At 47.8% G+C, this 20,343-nt stretch overlaps 1 protein-coding gene across 1 annotated transcript; it reads left to right on the top strand.

Annotated features, from left to right (window-relative positions):
- Positions 1-2: 2 nt before the first annotated feature.
- On the top strand, positions 3-19,014 carry LOC143805328 (uncharacterized). Its single transcript, XM_077284542.1, has 5 exons — positions 3-377; positions 1,793-1,861; positions 2,052-2,144; positions 2,228-2,414; positions 17,022-19,014. Exons 1-4 carry the CDS (start codon positions 196-198, stop codon positions 2,343-2,345), a joined length of 462 nt encoding a protein of 153 aa, XP_077140657.1. The 5' UTR covers positions 3-195; the 3' UTR covers positions 2,346-2,414; positions 17,022-19,014.
- Positions 19,015-20,343: the final 1,329 nt, after the last annotated feature.

A 20,343-nucleotide genomic window follows, 5' to 3' on the forward strand; every position in this document is an offset into this window, starting at 1 on the left:
TTGACAGAGGCATTTTTTATTTAATTTATAAATTGTGACCCCCATAAGGTCATAAAAAAACCTTTTGGAGAGGGATCATTTTATATTATTTATATTTTCATCTTGTTTCTCTTGTAATGGGCCTGGTATATTAGTCCCAGTTACAAGAGAAATGCAGCCTCCTAGCTGCAGAGCAGAGCTGTCTGGGGGTCTCCTATGGCCCAGCAGCTCCTGCTCACTCTCTGTACCCAGCGATCACATGACCGCTGTGTATGGAGTGCGAAGCGTCATAACCCTCTGCTCCTCAGCACTCGACCCCCACTCTGTAACATTACGGGTCTCCACTTCCTGGCTGAGTTGCTGCGGTTCCTTCCACTTCTCAATAATATCACTCACAGGTGATGGGGGAAGATTTAGGAGGGAAGAAATGTCGTGACTTGTTACCCTCTTATTACAGGACCGTGCTGGTATCGGTGATCTCTGCACCACCAGCTGTTCTGTCACATGTTATACACCGGGGGGGGGTGAGGGGCCGGAAGTTATACACCAGTGGGGAGACGAGGGTTCAGAGGCTATACACCGGGTGGGCGAGGGGTCTTGATGTTATAGACTGAGGGTAATGGGGCCGGATGTTATACACCGTTGGGCGAAGGGCCAGATGTTATACACCAGAGGAAATGGGGCCTGAAGTTATACACCGGGGAGTAGCGAGGGGCTGGATATTATACACCAAGAGTGCGAGGGTCCGGAGGTTACACAGTGTAGTTCTATGTGTGGATTCTTACTTAATGGCAAGTTGGTAGTCAGATTGGCCACTCCCTCACCTTCTATTACAGGTTTTGAAAAGTCATTACTAGATTTAGGTAAAGCTGCTCTTGGGCTTGTTAATGGACTGTTTAAACGCATTGAAAACTGCACGTGAGTTGTCAGGTTTCCAACGTTTCAATTATCCCGTAAAGGCCATGTTGCAAAACTGAGGCAGCGTGCAGAAAAACTATGTTCAGCCCTCTCCTCCTACAACTAACATTAGTCACATGACCTCTTTCCATTAGCCCCCAGTTATACGACTCCCTCCCAGCTCTGGTAGCAATATGTCACTGGAAAGATGACACCTGAAGCTCAGTGCTGCAGACAGTATCTCAGTGTGGTGTGTAAGGGTGATTTCACATTTGCGTCTCTGTGCGCAGCGTATCATCCGCACAGATCCGCATGCGTACCTATCTTTAACATGGGACATGCGTTTTTATGCGTTTGCATGCGTCTGCGTACGTATGCGTCGTTTCTCGGTGTGCGGCGGGTTCCGGCGAAAGCAACATGTTGCATTTTTTGAGGCGTCAATTATGTGCAGTCATCGGCATGCGGATGACTGCGGATGGAGTGCGTCAAAATAACGCTTTACTGTCTATGGGAACGCATTGTTACGCAAGGACATGCGTACGCATGCGTTCGGAACGCAGTGCGTACTTCACACTAATCATGTCCAGGAAACTATGTTACCACCTGCAAAATCACTGATGTATAAAATGGGGTGTGGAGACAGGTAGTCCATTACTCTCAAGACTCTCGACGGAAGCACAAGACTGGTTGTCTCTAGGTGCTGCCATCTCTTGGTGCTGGCGTCTCTCCTGGTGCTGGCGTCTCTCTTGGTGCAGCCATCTGTTTCTGGTGCTGGCGTCTCTCCTGGTGCAGCCATCTGTATCTGGTGCTTGCGTCTCTCCTGGTGCTGCAGGCCTGGTGAGGACAACACTGGCCATGTAAGTATAGAACCTTTGAAAATGTCTGTCTCTCTTAATTTTTCTTTCTGTTCCTTTAGACTGGTTGTCTCCTGGTGCTGCTATCTGTTTCTGGTGGTGGCGTCTCTACTGGTGCTGCCATCTGTAATGTAAGTATTGGTGTCCGTTTGGTTTTTTTGCCAACATTTCACTTGACTGCTGCCAGCTATTACAAGATGTCCTCCATTGAAGCTTCCGGAGGCGGACATGTCGCTGACTATGTAATCACATTTGATTACTGATTGGTATGTTTTGACTCGCAATACTATACATGTGGTAAAGTATGTATTTTCTTTACAGGTACCTTCCAGTGGGGACAAGCTGGAGCAGTCAAGTGAAAATGAAGCTTCCCGGGGTCGTCAGGCCCATGTGTCTCAGCAGGAAAGATGGGGTGTCAGTATTCTTTTCAGCAGAGTTGTAATAGAATTTGTTTTCAGTTTTACTTAAAATTTATTTTTGTTCTATTTGATCTATAGGTTCCTCAATGGGAAGAAGCCAATCAAGATATTGACAATGAGAAACTCATCAACCTTGTCCAAGAGCAAGTACTGTTGTGGGACACCCGTGACTGTCAGCGCTCTGACAATGTCGTGATTCGACGGCTCTGGGAAGAAATGGGAACATCGCTGCTGGTTGATTGGGACCGTGCCAGAAATTATTTTGGTAAGTATTGCAATGTGGCGTTCGATGAAGGACCGCTTCAACAAGGACATGAGAAAGGAGAATCGGGTTAAAAGTGGTGCTGCACCAAGGTTAAGAAAATACAAATACCACAAGAACCATGCTTTCCTGAGGCCTGCGCTTGCTCAGAGAATGTAAGTATAATATATATATATATATATATATATATATATATATATATACTAGGTGTTTCCAGCCAGCTAACGCTCGGCACGCTCATTGCTATCTAATTAACGCTGCTGGTGATTAATCTAAATAATGACAACATTCAATAGCGCTTATGCAGATGGTAAATTAACGTGTGGTAATGTGTGGGGACGGAGCCTCGTGTGGTAATGTGTGAGGACGGAGCCTCGTGTGGTAACGTGTGAGGATGGAGCCTCATGTGGTAATGTGTGGGGACGGAGCCTCGTGGTAATGTGTGAGGACGGAGACTCGTGTGGTAATGTGTGGGGACGGAGCCTCGTGTGGTAATGTGGGGGGACGGAGCCTCGTGTGGTAATGTGGGGGGACGGAGCCTCGTGTGGTAATGTGGGGGGACGGAGCCTCGTTTGGTAATGTGTGGGGACGGAGCCTCGTTTGGTAATGTGTGGGGACGGAGCCTCGTTTGGTAATGTGTGGGGACGGAGCCTCGTGTGGTAATGTGTGAGGACAGAGCCTCGTGTGATAATGTGGGGACGGAGGCTCGTGTGGTAATGTGTGGGGACGGGATTATGTGTGGTAATGTGGTGGGGGATTATCTGTGGTAATGTGGGGGGCGGGATTATCTGGTAATGTGTGGAGACGGAGCTTCGTGTGGTAATGTGGGGGGGCAGGATTATGTGTGGTAATGTGGGGGGCGGGATTATGTGTGGTAATGTGGTGGGGGGGCAGGATTATGTGTGGTAATGTGGGGGGCGGAATTATGTGGTAATGTGGTGGGGGGCAGGATTATGTGTGGTAATGTGGGGGGCGGGATTATGTGTGGTAATATGGTGGGGGGCGGGATTATGTGTGGTAATGTGGTGGGGGGCGGGATTATGTGTGGTAATGTGGGGGGCGTTATTATCTGTGGTAATGTGGGTAGGCTGGATTATGTGTGATGATGTGTTGGGGGGCGGGATTATGTGTGGTGATGTGGGGGGCTTTATTATCTGTGGTAATGTGGTTGGGGGTGGGATTATCTGTGATAATGTGGTGGGTAGGCGGGATTATGTGTGATGTGTTGGGGGGCGGGATTATGTGTGGCGATGTGTTGGGGGCAGGATTATGTGTGGTGATGTGGGGGGGCGGGATTATGTGTGGTAATGTGGTGGGGGGCGGGATTATGTGTGGTAATGTGGTGGGGGTGGGATTATGTGTAGTAATGTGGGGGGCAGGATTATGTGTGGTGGGGGGGCGGGATTATCTGTGGTAATGTGGTAGGGGGTGGGATTATGTGTAGTAATGTGGTGGGGGGGCGGGATTATGTGTGGTGATGTGGTGGGGGGCGGGATTATGTGTGGTAATGTGGTGGGGGGTTGGATTGTGTGTGGTAATGTGGTGGGGGCGGGATTATGTGTGGTAATGTGGTGGGGGGCGTTATTATCCGTGGTAATGTTGTGGGTGTGGGATTATCTGTGGTAATGTGGTGGGCAGGCGGGATTATGTGTGGTGATGTGGGGGGCGGGATTATGTGTGGTAATGTGGTGGGGGTGGGATTATGTGTGGTAATGTGGGGGGGCGGGATTATGTGTGGTGATGTGGGGGCGGCATTATGAGTGGTGCTGTGGTGGGGGGGCGGGATTATGTGTGGTAATTTTATGTGTGGTAATGGGGTGGGGGGCGGGATTATGTGTGATGATGTGTTAGGGGGCGGGATTATGTGTGGTGATGTGTTGGGGCGGGATTATGTGTGGTGATGTGGGGGGTGGGATTATGAGTGGCAATGTGGAAGGGTGGGATTATGTGTGGCAATGTGGGGGCGGGATTCTGTGTTGATGTGGGGGGGCGGGATTATGTGTGGTGATGTGGGGGGGCGGGATTATGTGTGGTAATGTGGTGGGGGGCGTTATTATCCGTGGTAATGTTGTGGGGGTGTGGGATTATCTGTGGTAATGTGGTGGGCAGGCGGGATTATGTGTGGTAATGTGGTGGGGGTGGGATTATGTGTGGTAATGTGGGGGGGCGGGATTATGTGTGGTGATGTGGGGGCGGCATTATGAGTGGTGCTGTGGTGGGGGGGCGGGATTATGTGTGGTAATTTTATGTGTGGTAATGGGGTGGGGGGCGGGATTATGTGTGATGATGTGTTAGGGGGCGGGATTATGTGTGGTGATGTGTTGGGGCGGGATTATGTGTGGTGATGTGGGGGTGGGATTATGAGTGGCAATGTGGAAGGGTGGGATTATGTGTGGCAATGTGGGGGCCGGATTCTGTGTTGATGTGGGGGGGCGAGATTATGTGTGGTGATGTGGGGGGGCAGGATTATGTGTGGTGATGTGGTGGGAGGGCGGGATTATGTGTGGTGATGTGGTGGGGGCGGGATTATGTGTGGTGACGTGGTGGGGGCGTTATTATCTGTGGTAATGTTGTGGGTGTGGGATTATCTGTGGTAATGTGGTGGGCAGTCGGGATTATGTGTGGTGATGTGGGGGGCGGGATTATGTGTGGTAATGTGGTGGGGGCGGGATTATGTGTGGTGATGAGGTGGGGGGCGGGATTATGTGTGGTGATGTGGTGGAGGGGCGGGATTATCTGTGGTGATGTGGTGGGAGGGCGGGATTATGTGTGGTGACGTGGTGGGGGGCGGAATTATGTGTGGTAATAGGGTGGGGGGGCGAGATTATGTGTGGTGTGTTGGGGGGCGGGATTATGTGTGGTGATGTGTTGGGGCGGGATTATGTGTGGTGATGTGGGGCGTGGGATTATGAGTGGCAATGTGGAAGGGTGGGATTATGTGTGGCAATGTGGTGGGGGCGGGATTATCTGTGTTGATGTGGGGGGGGGATTATGTGTGGTGATGTGGGGGGCGGGATTATGTGTGGTGATGTGGGGCGTGGGATTATGAGTGGCAATGTGGAAGGGTGGGATTATCTGTGGCAATGTGGGGGCCGGATTCTGTGTTGATGTGGGGGGGCGAGATTATGTGTGGTGATGTGGGGGGGCAGGATTATGTGTGGTGATGTGGTGGGAGGGCGGGATTATGTGTGGTGATGTGGTGGGGGCGGGATTATGTGTGGTGACGTGGTGGGGGCGTTATTATCTGTGGTAATGTTGTGGGTGTGGGATTATCTGTGGTAATGTGGTGGGCAGTCGGGATTATGTGTGGTGATGTGGGGGGCGGGATTATGTGTGGTAATGTGGTGGGGGCGGGATTATGTGTGGTGATGAGGTGGGGGGCGGGATTATGTGTGGTGATGTGGTGGAGGGGCGGGATTATCTGTGGTGATGTGGTGGGAGGGCGGGATTATGTGTGGTGACGTGGTGGGGGGCGGAATTATGTGTGGTAATAGGGTGGGGGGGCGAGATTATGTGTGGTGTGTTGGGGGGCGGGATTATGTGTGGTGATGTGTTGGGGCGGGATTATGTGTGGTGATGTGGGGCGTGGGATTATGAGTGGCAATGTGGAAGGGTGGGATTATGTGTGGCAATGTGGTGGGGGCGGGATTATCTGTGTTGATGTGGGGGGGGGATTATGTGTGGTGATGTGGGGGGCGGGATTATGTGTGGTGATGTGGGGCGTGGGATTATGAGTGGCAATGTGGAAGGGTGGGATTATCTGTGGTAATGTGGTGGGCAGTCGGGATTATGTGTGGTGATGTGGGGGGCGGGATTATGTGTGGTAATGTGGTGGGGGCGGGATTATGTGTGGTGATGAGGTGGGGGCGGGATTATCTGTGGTAATGTGGGGTGGCGGGATTATGTGTGGTGATGTGGGGGCGGGATTATGTGTGGTGATGTGGGGGCGGGATTATGAGTGGTGATGTGGGGGCGGGATTATGTGTGGTGCTGTGGTGGGGCACGGGATTATGTGTGGTGATGTGGTGGGGGCGGGATTATGTGTGGTGATGTGGTGGGAGGCAGGATTATGTGTGGTGATTGTTGTGAACTGTGTTTCTGGGCTCCTTCTGGTGGTCACTAATGGTATTGTATGAGTCATGTCTTTCTGCATGCCTGGGCTTCAGCTGTTTCATTAAGCTGTGGGTTTTCCCTATTTAGTCCTCCTTAGGACTCAGTCTCTTGCCTGGTATCGATGTATTCAGTCCTATTTGGTCTCCTCCTGATTCCTTGCCATCTGCCTCATGCAAGAAAAGCTAAGTCCAGTTTGCATACTTTGGATCATTTGCATTATCAGTGTTTTTTGTTCAGCTTGCTCAAAATGTGATTTTCTAGCTCGCTGGAAGCTCTAGGGTGCTGATATTCTCCCCCCACACCGTCAGTCGGTGCGGGGGTTCTTGAATACTCAGCGTGGATGTTTTTGCAGGGTTTTCTGCTGACCGCATAGTTCACTTTCTATTTTCTGCCTATCTAGTTTAGTGGGCCTCACTTTGCTAAATCTAGTTCATCTCTACGTTTGTGTTTTCCTCTTGCCTCACCGTTATTATTTGTTGGGGGCTTTCTATATCTTTGGGGTTAATTTCTCTGGAGGCAAGTGAGGTCTTATTTTCCCTCTAGGGGTAGTCAGTTCTCCGGCTGGCTCGAGACGTCTAGAATCAACGTAGGCACGTTCACCGGCTACTTCTAGTTGTGTGTTAGGAACAGTTATGCGGTTAGCCTAGTTTCCACCTCCCTAGAGCAGTTCTATGTTATTGCGGACTTAGTCTGAATACCAGAGATTCTCTACCACTAGAATCATAACAGTATACCAGGCCCAAAAAGAAAATGTTTAAAGCATCGCAGAAGCGGGATGAAAAAGAAGTTCTGAGGTTTTGGGTTTTTTTGTTTGTTTTTTTGTTGCAGTCTGTCTAGCTTCTTTCTTCCCCTTATACTCTGAGTGGTTTTGAGCTCTGCTGCAGACATGGATTTTCAGACTCTGACTTCTAGTGTGGATCAGCTTGCTGCAAGGGTGCAAAGTATTCAGAATTTTGTCACTCATAGTCCTATGTCTGAACCAAAAATACCTATCCCTGAGCTGTTTTTTGGAGATAGATCTAAGTTCCTGAATTTTAGGAATAATTGTAAATTGTTTCTGTCTCTGAGACCTCGTTCCTCTGGGGATTCCACTCAGCAAGTTAAAATTGTTATCTCCTTCTTGCGTGGCGACCCACAAGATTGGGCTTTCTCTCTGGCGCCAGGAGATCCTGCATTGGTGAATGTTGATGCGTTTTTTCTGGCGCTTGGTTTGCTTTATGAGGAGCCTAATCTTGAAAATCAGGCCGAAAAGGTCTTGCTAGCTATCTCTCAAGGTCAGGACGAAGCTGAGGTATATTGTCAAAAATTTCGGAAATGGTCCGTGCTTACTCAATGGAATGAGTGTGCCCTGGCCGCAAATTTCAGAAATGGTCTTTCTGAAGCCATTAAGAATGTGATGGTGGGGTTTCCTATCCCTACAAGTCTGAATGATTCAATGGCTCTGGCCAATCAAATTGATCGGCGTTTGCGGGAGCGCAAATCTGCTAATCCTTTGGCGGTGCTGTCTGAACGGACACCTGACCCTATGCAATGTGACAGAATTCTGACCAGAGCCGAACGGCAAAATCATAGACGTCAAAATGGGTTGTGTTTTTACTGTGGTGATTCAACGCATGTTATCTCAGCATGCTCTAAGCGCTTAAAAAGAGTTGTTAATCCTGTCGCCATTAGTACTTTACAGCCTAAATTTATTTTGTCTGTGACCTTAATTTGTTCATTGTCTTCTTACTCAGTCATGGCTTTTGTGGATTCTGGTGCTGCTCTGAGTCTGATGGATTTGTCGTTTGCCAGGCGCTGTGGTTTTGTCCTGGAGCCATTGGAATTTCCTATTCCTCTTAGAGGAATTGATGCTACGCCATTGGCGGAGAATAAACCTCAGTATTGGACGCAAGTGACCATGTGCATGACTCCTGTACATCAGGAGGTGATTCGCTTCCTTGTTCTGCATGATTTGCATGATGTGGTCGTTTTGGGTCTGCCATGGCTACAGATCCATAATCCAGTTTTGGATTGGAAAGCTATGACTGTGTCAAGTTGGGGTTGTCGGGGGATTCATGGTGATACTCCGTTGGTGTCTATTGCTTCTTCCACTCCTTCTGAGACCCCTGAGTTTTTGTCAGATTACCAGGATGTATTTAGTGAGCCCAGGTCCAGTGCCCTTCCTCCTCATAGGGACTGTGATTGTGCTATAAATTTGATTCCTGGTAGTAAATTTCCTAAGGGTCGACTCTTTAATTTGTCTGTACCAGAGCATGCCGCGATGCGGAGTTATATAAAGGAGTCTTTGGAGAAGGGACATATTCGTCCATCCTCTTCTCCTCTTGGTGCAGGATTCTTTTTTGTGGCCAAAAAGGACGGGTCTTTGAGACCTTGTATAGATTATCGTCTTCTGAATAAGATCACGGTCAAGTTTCAGTATCCTTTGCCATTGTTGTCTGATTTGTTTGCTCGGATTAAGGGTGCCAGTTGGTTCACCAAGATAGATCTTCGTGGTGCGTATAACCTTGTGCGCATTAAGCAGGGAGATGAATGGAAAACAGCATTTAATACGCCCGAGGGTCATTTTGAGTACTTGGTGATGCCGTTTGGACTCTCTAATGCCCCTTCTGTGTTTCAGTCCTTCATGCATGACATCTTCCGGAAATATCTGGATAAATTTATGATTGTTTATCTGGATGATATTTTGGTTTTTTCTGATGATTGGGAGTCCCATGTGAACCAGGTCAGGATGGTGTTTCAGGTTCTGCGTGATAATGCTTTGTTTGTGAAGGGCTCAAAATGTCTCTTTGGAGTACAGAAGGTGTCTTTTTTTGGGTTTTATTTTTTTCCCTTCTACTGTGGAGATGGACCCAGTCAAGGTCCGTGCCATTCATGACTGGACTCAGCCCACGTCTGTTAAGAGACTTCAGAAGTTCTTGGGCTTTGCTAACTTTTACCGTCGTTTTATCGCTAATTTTTCTAGCGTAGTTAAACCTTTGACGGATATGACCAAGAAAGGTTCTGATGTTGCTAATTGGTCTCCTGCGGCCGTGGAGGCCTTTCGGGAGCTGAAGCGCCGGTTTACTTCAGCACCAGTCTTGTGCCAGCCGGATGTCTCCCCTTCCAGATTGAAGTTGATGCTTCTGAGATTGGTGCGGGGGCCGTTTTGTCGCAGAGAAGCTCTGATTGCTCTGTGATGAGGCCATGCGCTTTCTTTTCCAGAAAATTTTCGCCTGCTGAGCGGAACTATGATGTTGGTAATCGGGAGTTGTTGGCTATGAAGTGGGCATTTGAGGAGTGGCGTCATTGGCTCGAGGGAGCTAAGCATCGTGTGGTGGTCTTGACCGATCATAAAAATCTGATTTATCTCGAGTCTGTCAAGCGTCTGAATCCTAGACAGGCTCGTTGGTCGTTGTTTTTCTCCCGTTTTGACTTTGTGGTCTCATACCTGCCTGGTTCGAAGAACGTGAAGGCTGATGCGCTTTCTAGGAGTTTTGTGCCTGACTCTCCGGGAGTCTCGGAACCGGCTGGTATTCTCAGAGAGGGAGTGATTTTGTCTGCCATCTCCCCAGATTTGCGACGAGTGCTGCAGAAATTTCAGGCTGATAGATCTGATCGTTGCCCACCAGGGAGACTGTTTGTCCCTGATAGATGGACCAGCAGAGTTATTTCCGAGATTCATTCTTCGGTGTTGGCGGGGCATCCTGGGATTTTTGGTACCAGAGATTTGGTGGCTAGGTCCTTTTGGTGGCCTTCCTTGTCGCGGGATGTGCGTTCCTTTGTGCAGTCCTGTGGGATTTGTGCTCGGGCTAAGCCTTACTGTTCTCGTGCCAGCGGGTTGCTTTTGCCCTTGCCTATCCCGAAAAGGCCTTGGACGCACATTTCCATGGATTTCATTTCGGATCTTCCAGTATCTCAGAAGATGTCTGTCATCTGGGTGGTGTGTGATCGTTTTTCTAAAATGGTCCATTTGGTGCCCTTACCTAAGTTGCCTTCCTCCTCCGATTTGGTTCCTTTGTTCTTTCAGAATGTGGTTCGTTTGCACGGCATCCCTGAGAATATTGTGTCTGACAGAGGGTCCCATTTTGTGTCCAGATTCTGGCGATCCTTTTGTGCTAAGATGGGTATTGACTTGTCGTTCTCATCGGCTTTTCATCCTCAAACTAATGGCCAAACCGAGCGAACTAATCAGACGTTGGAAGCTTATTTAAGATGTTTTGTTTCTGCTGATCAGGATGATTGGGTGACCTTTTTGCCACTGGCCGAGTTTGCCCTTAATAATAGGGCTAGTTCTGCCACTTTGGTTTCGCCCTTTTTCTGCAATCTTGGTTTTCATCCTCGTTTTTCCTTGGGTCAGGTTGAACCTTCTGATTGTCCTGGGGTTGATTCTGTGGTGGATAGGTTGCAGCGGATTTGGAACCATGTGGTGGACAATTTGAAATTGTCACAGGAGAAGGCTCAGCGTTTTGCCAACCGTCGCCGCGGTGTGGGTCCCCGACTTCGTGTTGAGGATTTGGTTTGGTTGTCTTCTCGGCATGTTCCTTTGAAGGTCTCCTCTCCTAAGTTCAAGCCTCGCTTTATCGGTCCTTATAAGATTTTGGAAATCCTTAACCCGGTGTCTTTTCGTTTAGACCTTCCAGCGTCATTTGCTATTCATAATGTATTCCATAGGTCCTTGTTGCGGCGGTACGTGGTGCCTGTGGTCCCTGCTGTTGAGCCTCCTGCTCCGGTTTTGGTTGAGGGCGAGTTGGAGTACGTAGTGGAGAAGATCTTGGATTCTCGTATCTCTAGACGTAGACTTCAATATTTGGTTAAATGGAAGGGTTATGGTCAGGAGGATAATTCCTGGGTTGTCGCCTCTGATGTTCATGCGGCTGATTTGGTTCATGCCTTTCACGCTGCTCATCCTGATCGTCCTGGGGGTCTTGGTGAGGGTTCGGTGACCCCTCCTCAAGGGGGGGGTACTGTTGTGAACTGTGTTTCTGGGCTCCCTCTGGTTGTCACTAATGGTATTGTATGAGTCATGTCTTTCTGCATGCCTGGGCTTCAGCTGTTTCATTAAGCTGTGGGTTTTCCCTATTTAGTCCTCCTTAGGACTCAGTCTCTTGCCTGGTATCGATGTATTCAGTCCTATTGGTCTCCTCCTGATTCCTTGCCATCTGCCTCATGCAAGAAAAGCTAAGTCCAGTTTGCATACTTTGGATCATTTGCATTATCAGTGTTTTTTGTTCAGCTTGCTCAAAATGTGATTTTCTAGCTCGCTGGAAGCTCTAGGGTGCTGATATTCTCCCCCCACACCGTCAGTCGGTGCGGGGGTTCTTGAATACTCAGCGTGGATGTTTTTGCAGGGTTTTCTGCTGACCGCATAGTTCACTTTCTATTTTCTGCCTATCTAGTTTAGTGGGCCTCACTTTGCTAAATCTAGTTCATCTCTACGTTTGTGTTCTCCTCTTGCCTCACCGTTATTATTTGTTGGGGGCTTTCTATATCTTTGGGGTTAATTTCTCTGGAGGCAAGTGAGGTCTTATTTTCCCTCTAGGGGTAGTCAGTTCTCCGGCTGGCTCGAGACATCTAGAATCAACGTAGGCACGTTCACCGGCTACTTCTAGTTGTGTGTTAGGATCAGTTATGCGGTTAGCCTAGTTTCCACCTCCCTAGAGCAGTTCTATATTATTGCGGACTTAGTCTGAATACCAGAGATTCTCTACCACTAGAATCATAACAGGTGATGTGGTGGGAGGCAGGATTATGTGTGGTGATGTGGTGGGGGGGCGGGATAATGTGTGATGATGTGTTGGGGGCAGAATTATGTGTGGTGATGTGTTGGGGGCGGGATTATGTGTGCTGATGTGGGGGCGGGATTATGAGTGGCAATGTGGAAGGGCGGGATTATCTGTGTTGATGTGGTGGGGGGCGGGATTATGTGGTGATGTGGGGGGCGGGATTATGTGTGGTGATGTGGGAGGGCGGGATTATGTGGTGATGTGGTGGGGGCGGGATTATGTGTGGTGACGTGGTGGGGGGCGGAATTATGTGTGGTAATAGGGTGGGGGGCGAGCTTATGTGTGGTGATGTGTTGGGGGGCAGGATTATGTGTGGCAATGGGGTAGGGGGGGCGGGATTATATGTGGTAGGGGGCGGGATTATGTGTGGTAATGGGGAGGGGGGCGGGATTATGTGTGATGTGTTGGGGGGCGGGATTATGTGTGGTGATGTGTTGGGGGGCGAGATTATGTGTGGTAAGGGGGTGGGGGGCGAGATTATGTGTGATGTGTTGGGCGGGATTACGTATGGTAATGTGGTGGGGGGGCGGGATTATGTGTGGTGATGTGGGGGGCGGGATTATATGTGGTACTGTGGTGGGCGGGCGGGATAGTGTGTGGTAATGTGGTCGGGGGCGGGATTATGTGTTGTAATGTGGTGGGGGGCGGGATTGTGTGTGGTAATGTGGGGGGCGGGAATGTGAGGTAATGTGGGAGGTGGGATTGTGTTTGGTAATGTGGTGGGGGCGGGATTATGTGTGGTGATGTGGGGGGCGGGCGGGATTATGTGTGGTGGTGGGGGGCGGGATTATGTGTGGTAATGTGGTGGGGGGTGGGAATATGTGTGGTGATGTGGTGGGGGGCGGAATTATGTGTTGTAATAGGGTGGGGGGGCGAGATTATGTGTGGTGATGTGTTGGGGGGCGGGATTATGTGTGGTGATGTGGGGGGCGGGATTATGTGGTGATGTGAGGGGGCGGGATTATGTGTGGTAATGTGGTGGGGGGGCGGGATTATGTGTGGTAATGTGGTGGGGGGGCGGGATTATGTGTGGCAGTGTGGTGGGGGCGGGATTATCTAGTAATGTGGGGGGGTGGGATTATGTGTAGTGATGTGGGGGGGCGGGATTATGTGTGGTGATGTGGTGGGGGGCGGGATTATGTGGTAATGTGGGGGGCAGGATTATGTGTGGTGATGTGGGGGGCGGGATTATGTGTGGTGATGTGTTGGGGAACGAGATTGTGGGTGGTAATGGGGGGGCGAGATTATGTGTGGTGATGTGTTGGGGGGCGGGATTACGTGTGGTAATGTGGTGTGGGGGCGGGAATGTGTGTGGTAATGTGGTGGGGGGTGGGATTATGTGTGGTATTGTGTTGGGGGGCGGGATTATGTGTGGTGATGTGGTTGGGGGCGGGATTGTGTGTGGTGATGTGGGGGGCGGGATTGTGTGTGGTGATGTGGTGGGGGGCGGGATTGTGTGTGGTGATGGGGGCGGGAATGTGTGTGGTAATGTGGGGGGCGGGATAGTGTGTGGTGATGTGCGGATTGTGTGTGGTAATGTGGTGGGGGCGGGATTATGTGTGGTAATGTGGTGTGGGGGCGGGATTGTGTGGTAATGTGGCGGGGGTGGGATTGTGTGTGGTAATGGGGTGGGGCAGGATTATGTGTGGTGGTGGGGGGCGGAGCTACTGTGCAGGAGGCGGGATTAGCGAGTTATCACGATGCCTCTGAAGCCGCCGTCACACATGCGAGTTTTACGGACGTAAGAGCGCAGAAACTACGTGCGTAAAACTCGCATAACATACGGCACAATGCTTCTCAATGGGTCTCGTCCTATCAGCCGTATATTACGGATCCGTAATATACGGCGTTCTACGGCCGTACAAAATCGCAGCAGCGTATTGCGCAAAAAAATCGCCAATGAAAGTCTATGGGGGCGAGAAAAATACGGATTCCACACGGACCAGCAGTGTGACTTGCGAGAAATACACAGCGGTGTTAGTGAAAAGTCGATAATTCAATTGCCGGCTTTTCATTTCTCCTGCCTAAACCCGACAGGATATGAGACATGGTTTACATACAGTAAACCATCTCATATCCCCTTTTTTTTTTGCATATTCCACACTACTAATGTTAGTAGTGTGTATGTGGAAAATTTCAGCGCTGTAGCTGCTAAAATAAAGGGTTAAATGGCGGAAAAAATTGGCGTGGGCTCCCGCGCAATTTTCTCCGCCAGAGTGGTAAAGCCAGTGACTGACGGCAGATATTAATAGCTAGGAGAGGGTCCATGGTTATTGGCCCCCCCGTGGCTAAAAACATCTGCCCCCAGCCACCCCAGAAAAGGCACATCTGGAAGATGCGCCTATTCTGGCACTCTCTTCCCATTCCCGTGTAGCGGTGGGATATGGGGTAATGAAGGGTTAATGCCACCTTGCTATTGTAAGGTGACATTAAGCCAGATTAATAATGGAGAGGCGTCAATTATGACACCTATCCATTATTAATCCAATTGTTTGAAAGGGTTAAAAAACACACACACACACGATTTAAAAGTATTTTAATGAAATAAACACAGCGGTTGTTTTAATATTTTATTGCTCTCTCAATCCATTTGCAGACCCTCGCTTGGCAAAACAATAAACCCACAATATACATACCTTCTGCTGACCCGTCACGTCCCACGAGGTAATCCATCTGAAGGGGTTAAAATAATTTACAAGCAGGAGCCCTGCAAATGCAGCTGTGCTCGTGCTTGTAATTCCCCGGCGAATGAAGGAAATGTAGGTCATTGACCTACATTTCCTTCAGTTGCGGTGATGCGCCCCTGCTGGATGTTCTCATGAACTGCAGCCTGGGAACTTTTTCCCACGCTCCAGGTCATATGAGGACATCCACCAGGGGGCGCATCACTGCGACTGAAGGAAATGTAGGTCAATGACCTACATTTCCTTCATTCGCCGGGGAATTACAAGCACGAGCACAGCTGCATTTGCAGGGCTCCTGCTTGTAAATTATTTTAACCCCTTCAGATGGATTACCTCGTGGGACGTGACGGGTCAGCAGAAGGTATGTATATTGTGTGCTTATTGTTTTGCCAAGCGAGGGTCTGCAAATGGATTGAGAGAGCAATAAAATATTAAAACAACCGCTGTGTTTATTTCATTCAAATACTTTTAAATCGTGTGTGTGTGTGTGTTTTTTAACCCTTTCAAACAATTGGATTAATAATGGATAGGTGTCATAATTGACGCCTCTCCATTATTAATCTGGCTTAATGTCACCTTACAATAGCAAGGTGGCATTAACCCTTCATTACCCCATATCCCACCGCTACACGGGAATGGGAAGAGAGTGGCCAAGTGCCAGAATAGGCGCATCTTCCAGATGTGCCTTTCCTGGGGTGGCTGGGGGCAGATGTTTTTAGCCACGGGGGGGCCAATAACCATGGACCGTCTCCTGGCTATTAATATCTGCCGTCAGTCACTGGCTTTACCACTCTGGCGGAGAAAATTGCGTGGGAGCCCACGCCAATTTTTTCCGCCATTTATCCCTTTATTTTAGCAGCTACAGCGCCCAAATTTTGCATACACACACTACTAACATTAGTAGTGTGGAATATGCAAAAAAAATGGGGATATGAGATGGTTTACTGTATGTAAACCATGTCTCATATCCTGTCGGGTTTGGGAAGGAGAAATGAAAAGCCGGCAATTGAATTACCGGCTTTTCACAGATATCGCGCTGTAGTAAATATAAATACAGACTATATATATATATATATATATATATATATATATATATATATATATATATATATATATATATATATATATATATATATATATATATATACTGTATATATATATATATATATATATATATATATACTGTATATATGTTTTCCCGAACATTTGAGCACATAAATCCATTAGATGTCGGTTTTGCAAGCCTGCGAGAAAATATCGCAGTACGGACGCCATACGGATTACATACGGAGGATGCCATGCGCAAAATACGCTGACACACCCTGCCTACGGATCACTATTTTGGGAACATTTCTCCGTATTACGGCCGTAAAATACGGACCGTATTGTCTTACGCCGAGTGTGACGCCGGCCTTATATATATAGAGAGAGAGAGAGAGAGATATATAGAGATATATTTATAGATATATATATATATATATATATATATATATATATATATAGATATAGATATAGATATATAGAGAGAGATATAGATATAGAGAGAGATATAGATATATAGAGAGATATAGATATATATAGAGAGATATAGATATATATATATAGAGAGAGATATAGATATATATATATAGAGATATAGATGAAAAAAAGAAAGACAGCACAAAAAAATAGAAAAAAGGGGCTTTAATGCCTGAATGGCGTGGCGACGTTTCGGATATCTTTATCCTTTTTCAAGCTTGAAAAAGGATAAAGATATCCGAAACGTCGCCACGCCGTTCAGGCATTAAAGCCCCTTTTTTCTATTTTTTTGTGCTGTCTTTCTTTTTTTCATCTATTACCAAAGACCATTTCAACAGTGGTTGGGAAGACGCTGCACTACAATTTGGTAATATAAGATGCTGTTCCGATTTTGAACTATATATAGAGATATGTATTTATTTTTTTAATGTTTTTAAAATGTTTGATTTTCTTTTCCACACAGAACCTGGAGCAGCACAACACCAACATGTATTTTTTTTTTTACTAATGTGTTTCTTTTCTTTTCCACACAGAACGTGGTGCAGCACAACACAACCTAGATCATCCTCTGTTGAAGCGGCCCCTCATAGTCCAGCCACCGAACAGACACAGTCCCAATCATCCACCAGCGATGGAGCAACCTGGCAGGCTTCACAGGCTGGGGAACAGGCAGGGGAACAGGCAGCCGGTCCATCTGGTTTTCCCCTCTCGCTGCTCTCTTCCCCTGCTGGGTCTTCTCGTCAGCGGCAGAGGGTCTGGGAAAGAATAGGCATGCCCGAGTTTATGCATTTAAGCTCGGTCTTCCAGAATGCGATTAGCGTGCTTGGTGATAGATTGAAGAGTGGGTTCACCCATGTGAACACACTTTTACAGGATGTCAACAAAGCCTTGACTGCCTGGAAGCTGACCTTGAGAGACCGGCGCAACATTTTTTTTTTCAGCGTTTGAGCAGAGCGTGTCGGAAAACCTTACGCCTCAACTCCCGCTGGACGTCATGCAGTCCTGCTAGGCTGCTTACAGCTACGCATTTCAGCAGCAGCAGTCCCAGCAGTAGTCCCAAAGCTTCCATCCACAGGCCGGAGGATATTACCAGCAGCCGATCATCTTTCCAACTTCCACAGCACCGAACTATCTACCACCACCGCCTCCAGTTCACTGATCCACCACGCTGCCCACTCCAGCACGCATGCCCACTCCAGCACCATGGCCAATGACTTTGACAGAGGCAACCACTCCCACTGGGCCAACAGAAAAGAGGACCAAAACTCATCATCTTAGGACCAGGACGAAGACCCAAAGCCAGAAATCCCTCCCAAAAATGGACCCATCACCTCCACCCTCACCTACAAATGTTTCCCTATTTTGCTTCCCCAATGTGTCCACTCCCATCCATGATCCAATCCTTCAATTTGTTTCCCCTTCCCCTATAACCCCTTCCTCAACTACCACCCAATCCTCACAGCTCCACACCCCCAAGGTCCACCCAATTTCATCCTTTGATACACCCCGACTCTAAACCCAATCACCACCCCTATTTAGGGGGCTATTTAGTTTGGAAAAACGAAGACTAAGGGGTGATCTTATTTTAATGTATAAATATATGAGGGGACAGTACAAAGACCTTTCTGATGATCTTTTTAATCATAGACCTGAGACAGGGACAAGGGGGGATCCTCTACGTCTGGAGGAAAAAAGGTTTAAGCATAACAACAGACGTGGGGTCTTTACTGTAAGAGCAGTGAGACTATGGAACTCTCTGCCATATGATGTAATGAGTGATTCATTACTTAAATTTAAGAGGGGACTGGATGCCTTTCTATAAAAGTATAATGTTACAGGGTATATACACTAGATTCCTTGATAGGGCGTTGATCCAGGGAACTAGTCTGATTGCTGTATGTGGAGTCGGGAAGGAATTTTTTTCCCCAATGTGGAGCTTACTCTTTTCCACATGGGTTTTTTTTGCCTTCCTCTGGATCAACATGTTAGGGCATGTTAGGTTAGGCTATGGGTTGAACTAGATGGACTCAGTCTTCCTTCAACCTTAATAACTATGTAACTATGTAACCCCGAACATTACCACCTTTTTTTGTTCTTGTAAGTACGCCGCCACCGCAAACACATACATGTTTCTATTGTATTTTTGAGGGAACTTGTAAGTTTTAATGGAACACATTTTAATATAACAGGTACATTTGAATAGAACAAGTAAATTTTAATCTAACAGGTATATTTTAAAATTACATACACATTTTAGCATAACACATACATTTTAGCATAACATGTACACTTAAAATTACAGATACATTTTAAAATTACAGGTAAATTTTACTTGACTGCTTAAACCATTGTGTCTTGCCATTCCACCCGTCCATTATCAGACACAAAGTAAAGGTACCTTCACACGAAGCGACGCTGCAGCGATAGCGACAACAATGCCGATCGCTGCAGCGTCGCTGTTTGATCGCTGGGGAGCTGTCACACAGACCGCTCTCCAGCGACCAACGATGCCGAGGTCCCCGGGTAACCAGGGTAAACATCGGGTTGCTAAGCGCAGGGCCGCGCTTAGTAACCCGATGTTTACCCTGGTTACCAGCGTAAAAGTAAAAAAAACAAACAGTACATACTCACCTGCGCGTCCCCCAGCGTCTGCTTCCTGACACTGACTGAGCTCCGGCCCTAACAGCAGAGCGGTGACGTCACCGCTGTACTTTCACTTTATGGCCGGCGCTCAGTCAGTGTCAGGAAGCAGACGCTGGGGGACGCGCAGGTGAGTATGTACTGTTTGTTTTTTTTACTTTTACGCTGGTAACCAGGGTAAACATCGGGTTACTAAGCGCGGCCCTGCGCTTGGTAACCCGATGTTTACCCTGGTTACCAGTGTAAAACATCGCTGGTATCGTTGCTTTTGCTTTCAAACACAATGATACACGGCGATCGGATGACCAAATAAAGTTCTGGACTTTATTCAGCGACCAGCGACATCACAGCAGGATCCTGATCGCTGCTGCGTGTCAAACTAAACGATATCGCTAGCGAGGACGCTGCAACGTCACGGATCGCTAGCGATATCATTACAAAGTCGTTTCGTGTGAAGGTACCTTAAGCAGCAAACTTATCTCTAATCTGGGCAACTTCCACAATAGTCCTCAGAGGGTGACTTTGGTAATCATGCAATGTAACAGGTTCCTCAGTTTCTAAGTTGGGCCGCTCTTTTGCCATGATGTAGTTGTGTAGAACACATGCTTTCACAACATCATCAATAGTTTAAATTTTTAGATTAATAGATGTTCACAAAATGTGCCATTTACATACCAGCAATGCAAAGGCACACTCCACAAGTCTTCGTGCCCTAGTCAGTCGGTAGTTGTAAAAAATTTTTGTGTGATTTAAGTCCCGACTTGAATACGGTTTTAGGAGGTTGGCACACATTTGGAAGGCCTCATCCCCAACCACAACCAACGTCATTAGTGATCCTTCAGTGTTGGGAAGAGGTTGTGGCTGTGGGAAATTAAAATCATTACCATACAATCGTTGGCCCATGTCCAAGTTTGTGAGTCATTTCCTCGTCCAAATGAGCCAATGTCTATGGCGACATATCTACACTGAACATCAGCAATCGCCATTAGAACAATGGAATAGTATTTTTTATAATTGAAGTACTCAGTTCCACTACCAGAAGGTTTCATAATCCTAATGTGTTTGCCGGCCAAAGCCCCCAAGCAGTTAGGAAAATTACACATTTCCTGGAATTTGGCAGCATTTTCCAACCAGATTTCCGTTGTGGGTTGGGGGAGGAATTCTGGATGCCGAACTTCACCTAAAGCACGGCAGGTGTCTCCAATAATCCCAGAC

This window comes from Ranitomeya variabilis, chromosome 2 (genome assembly GCF_051348905.1).
Source record: "Ranitomeya variabilis isolate aRanVar5 chromosome 2, aRanVar5.hap1, whole genome shotgun sequence".
NCBI lineage: Eukaryota > Metazoa > Chordata > Amphibia > Anura > Dendrobatidae > Ranitomeya > Ranitomeya variabilis.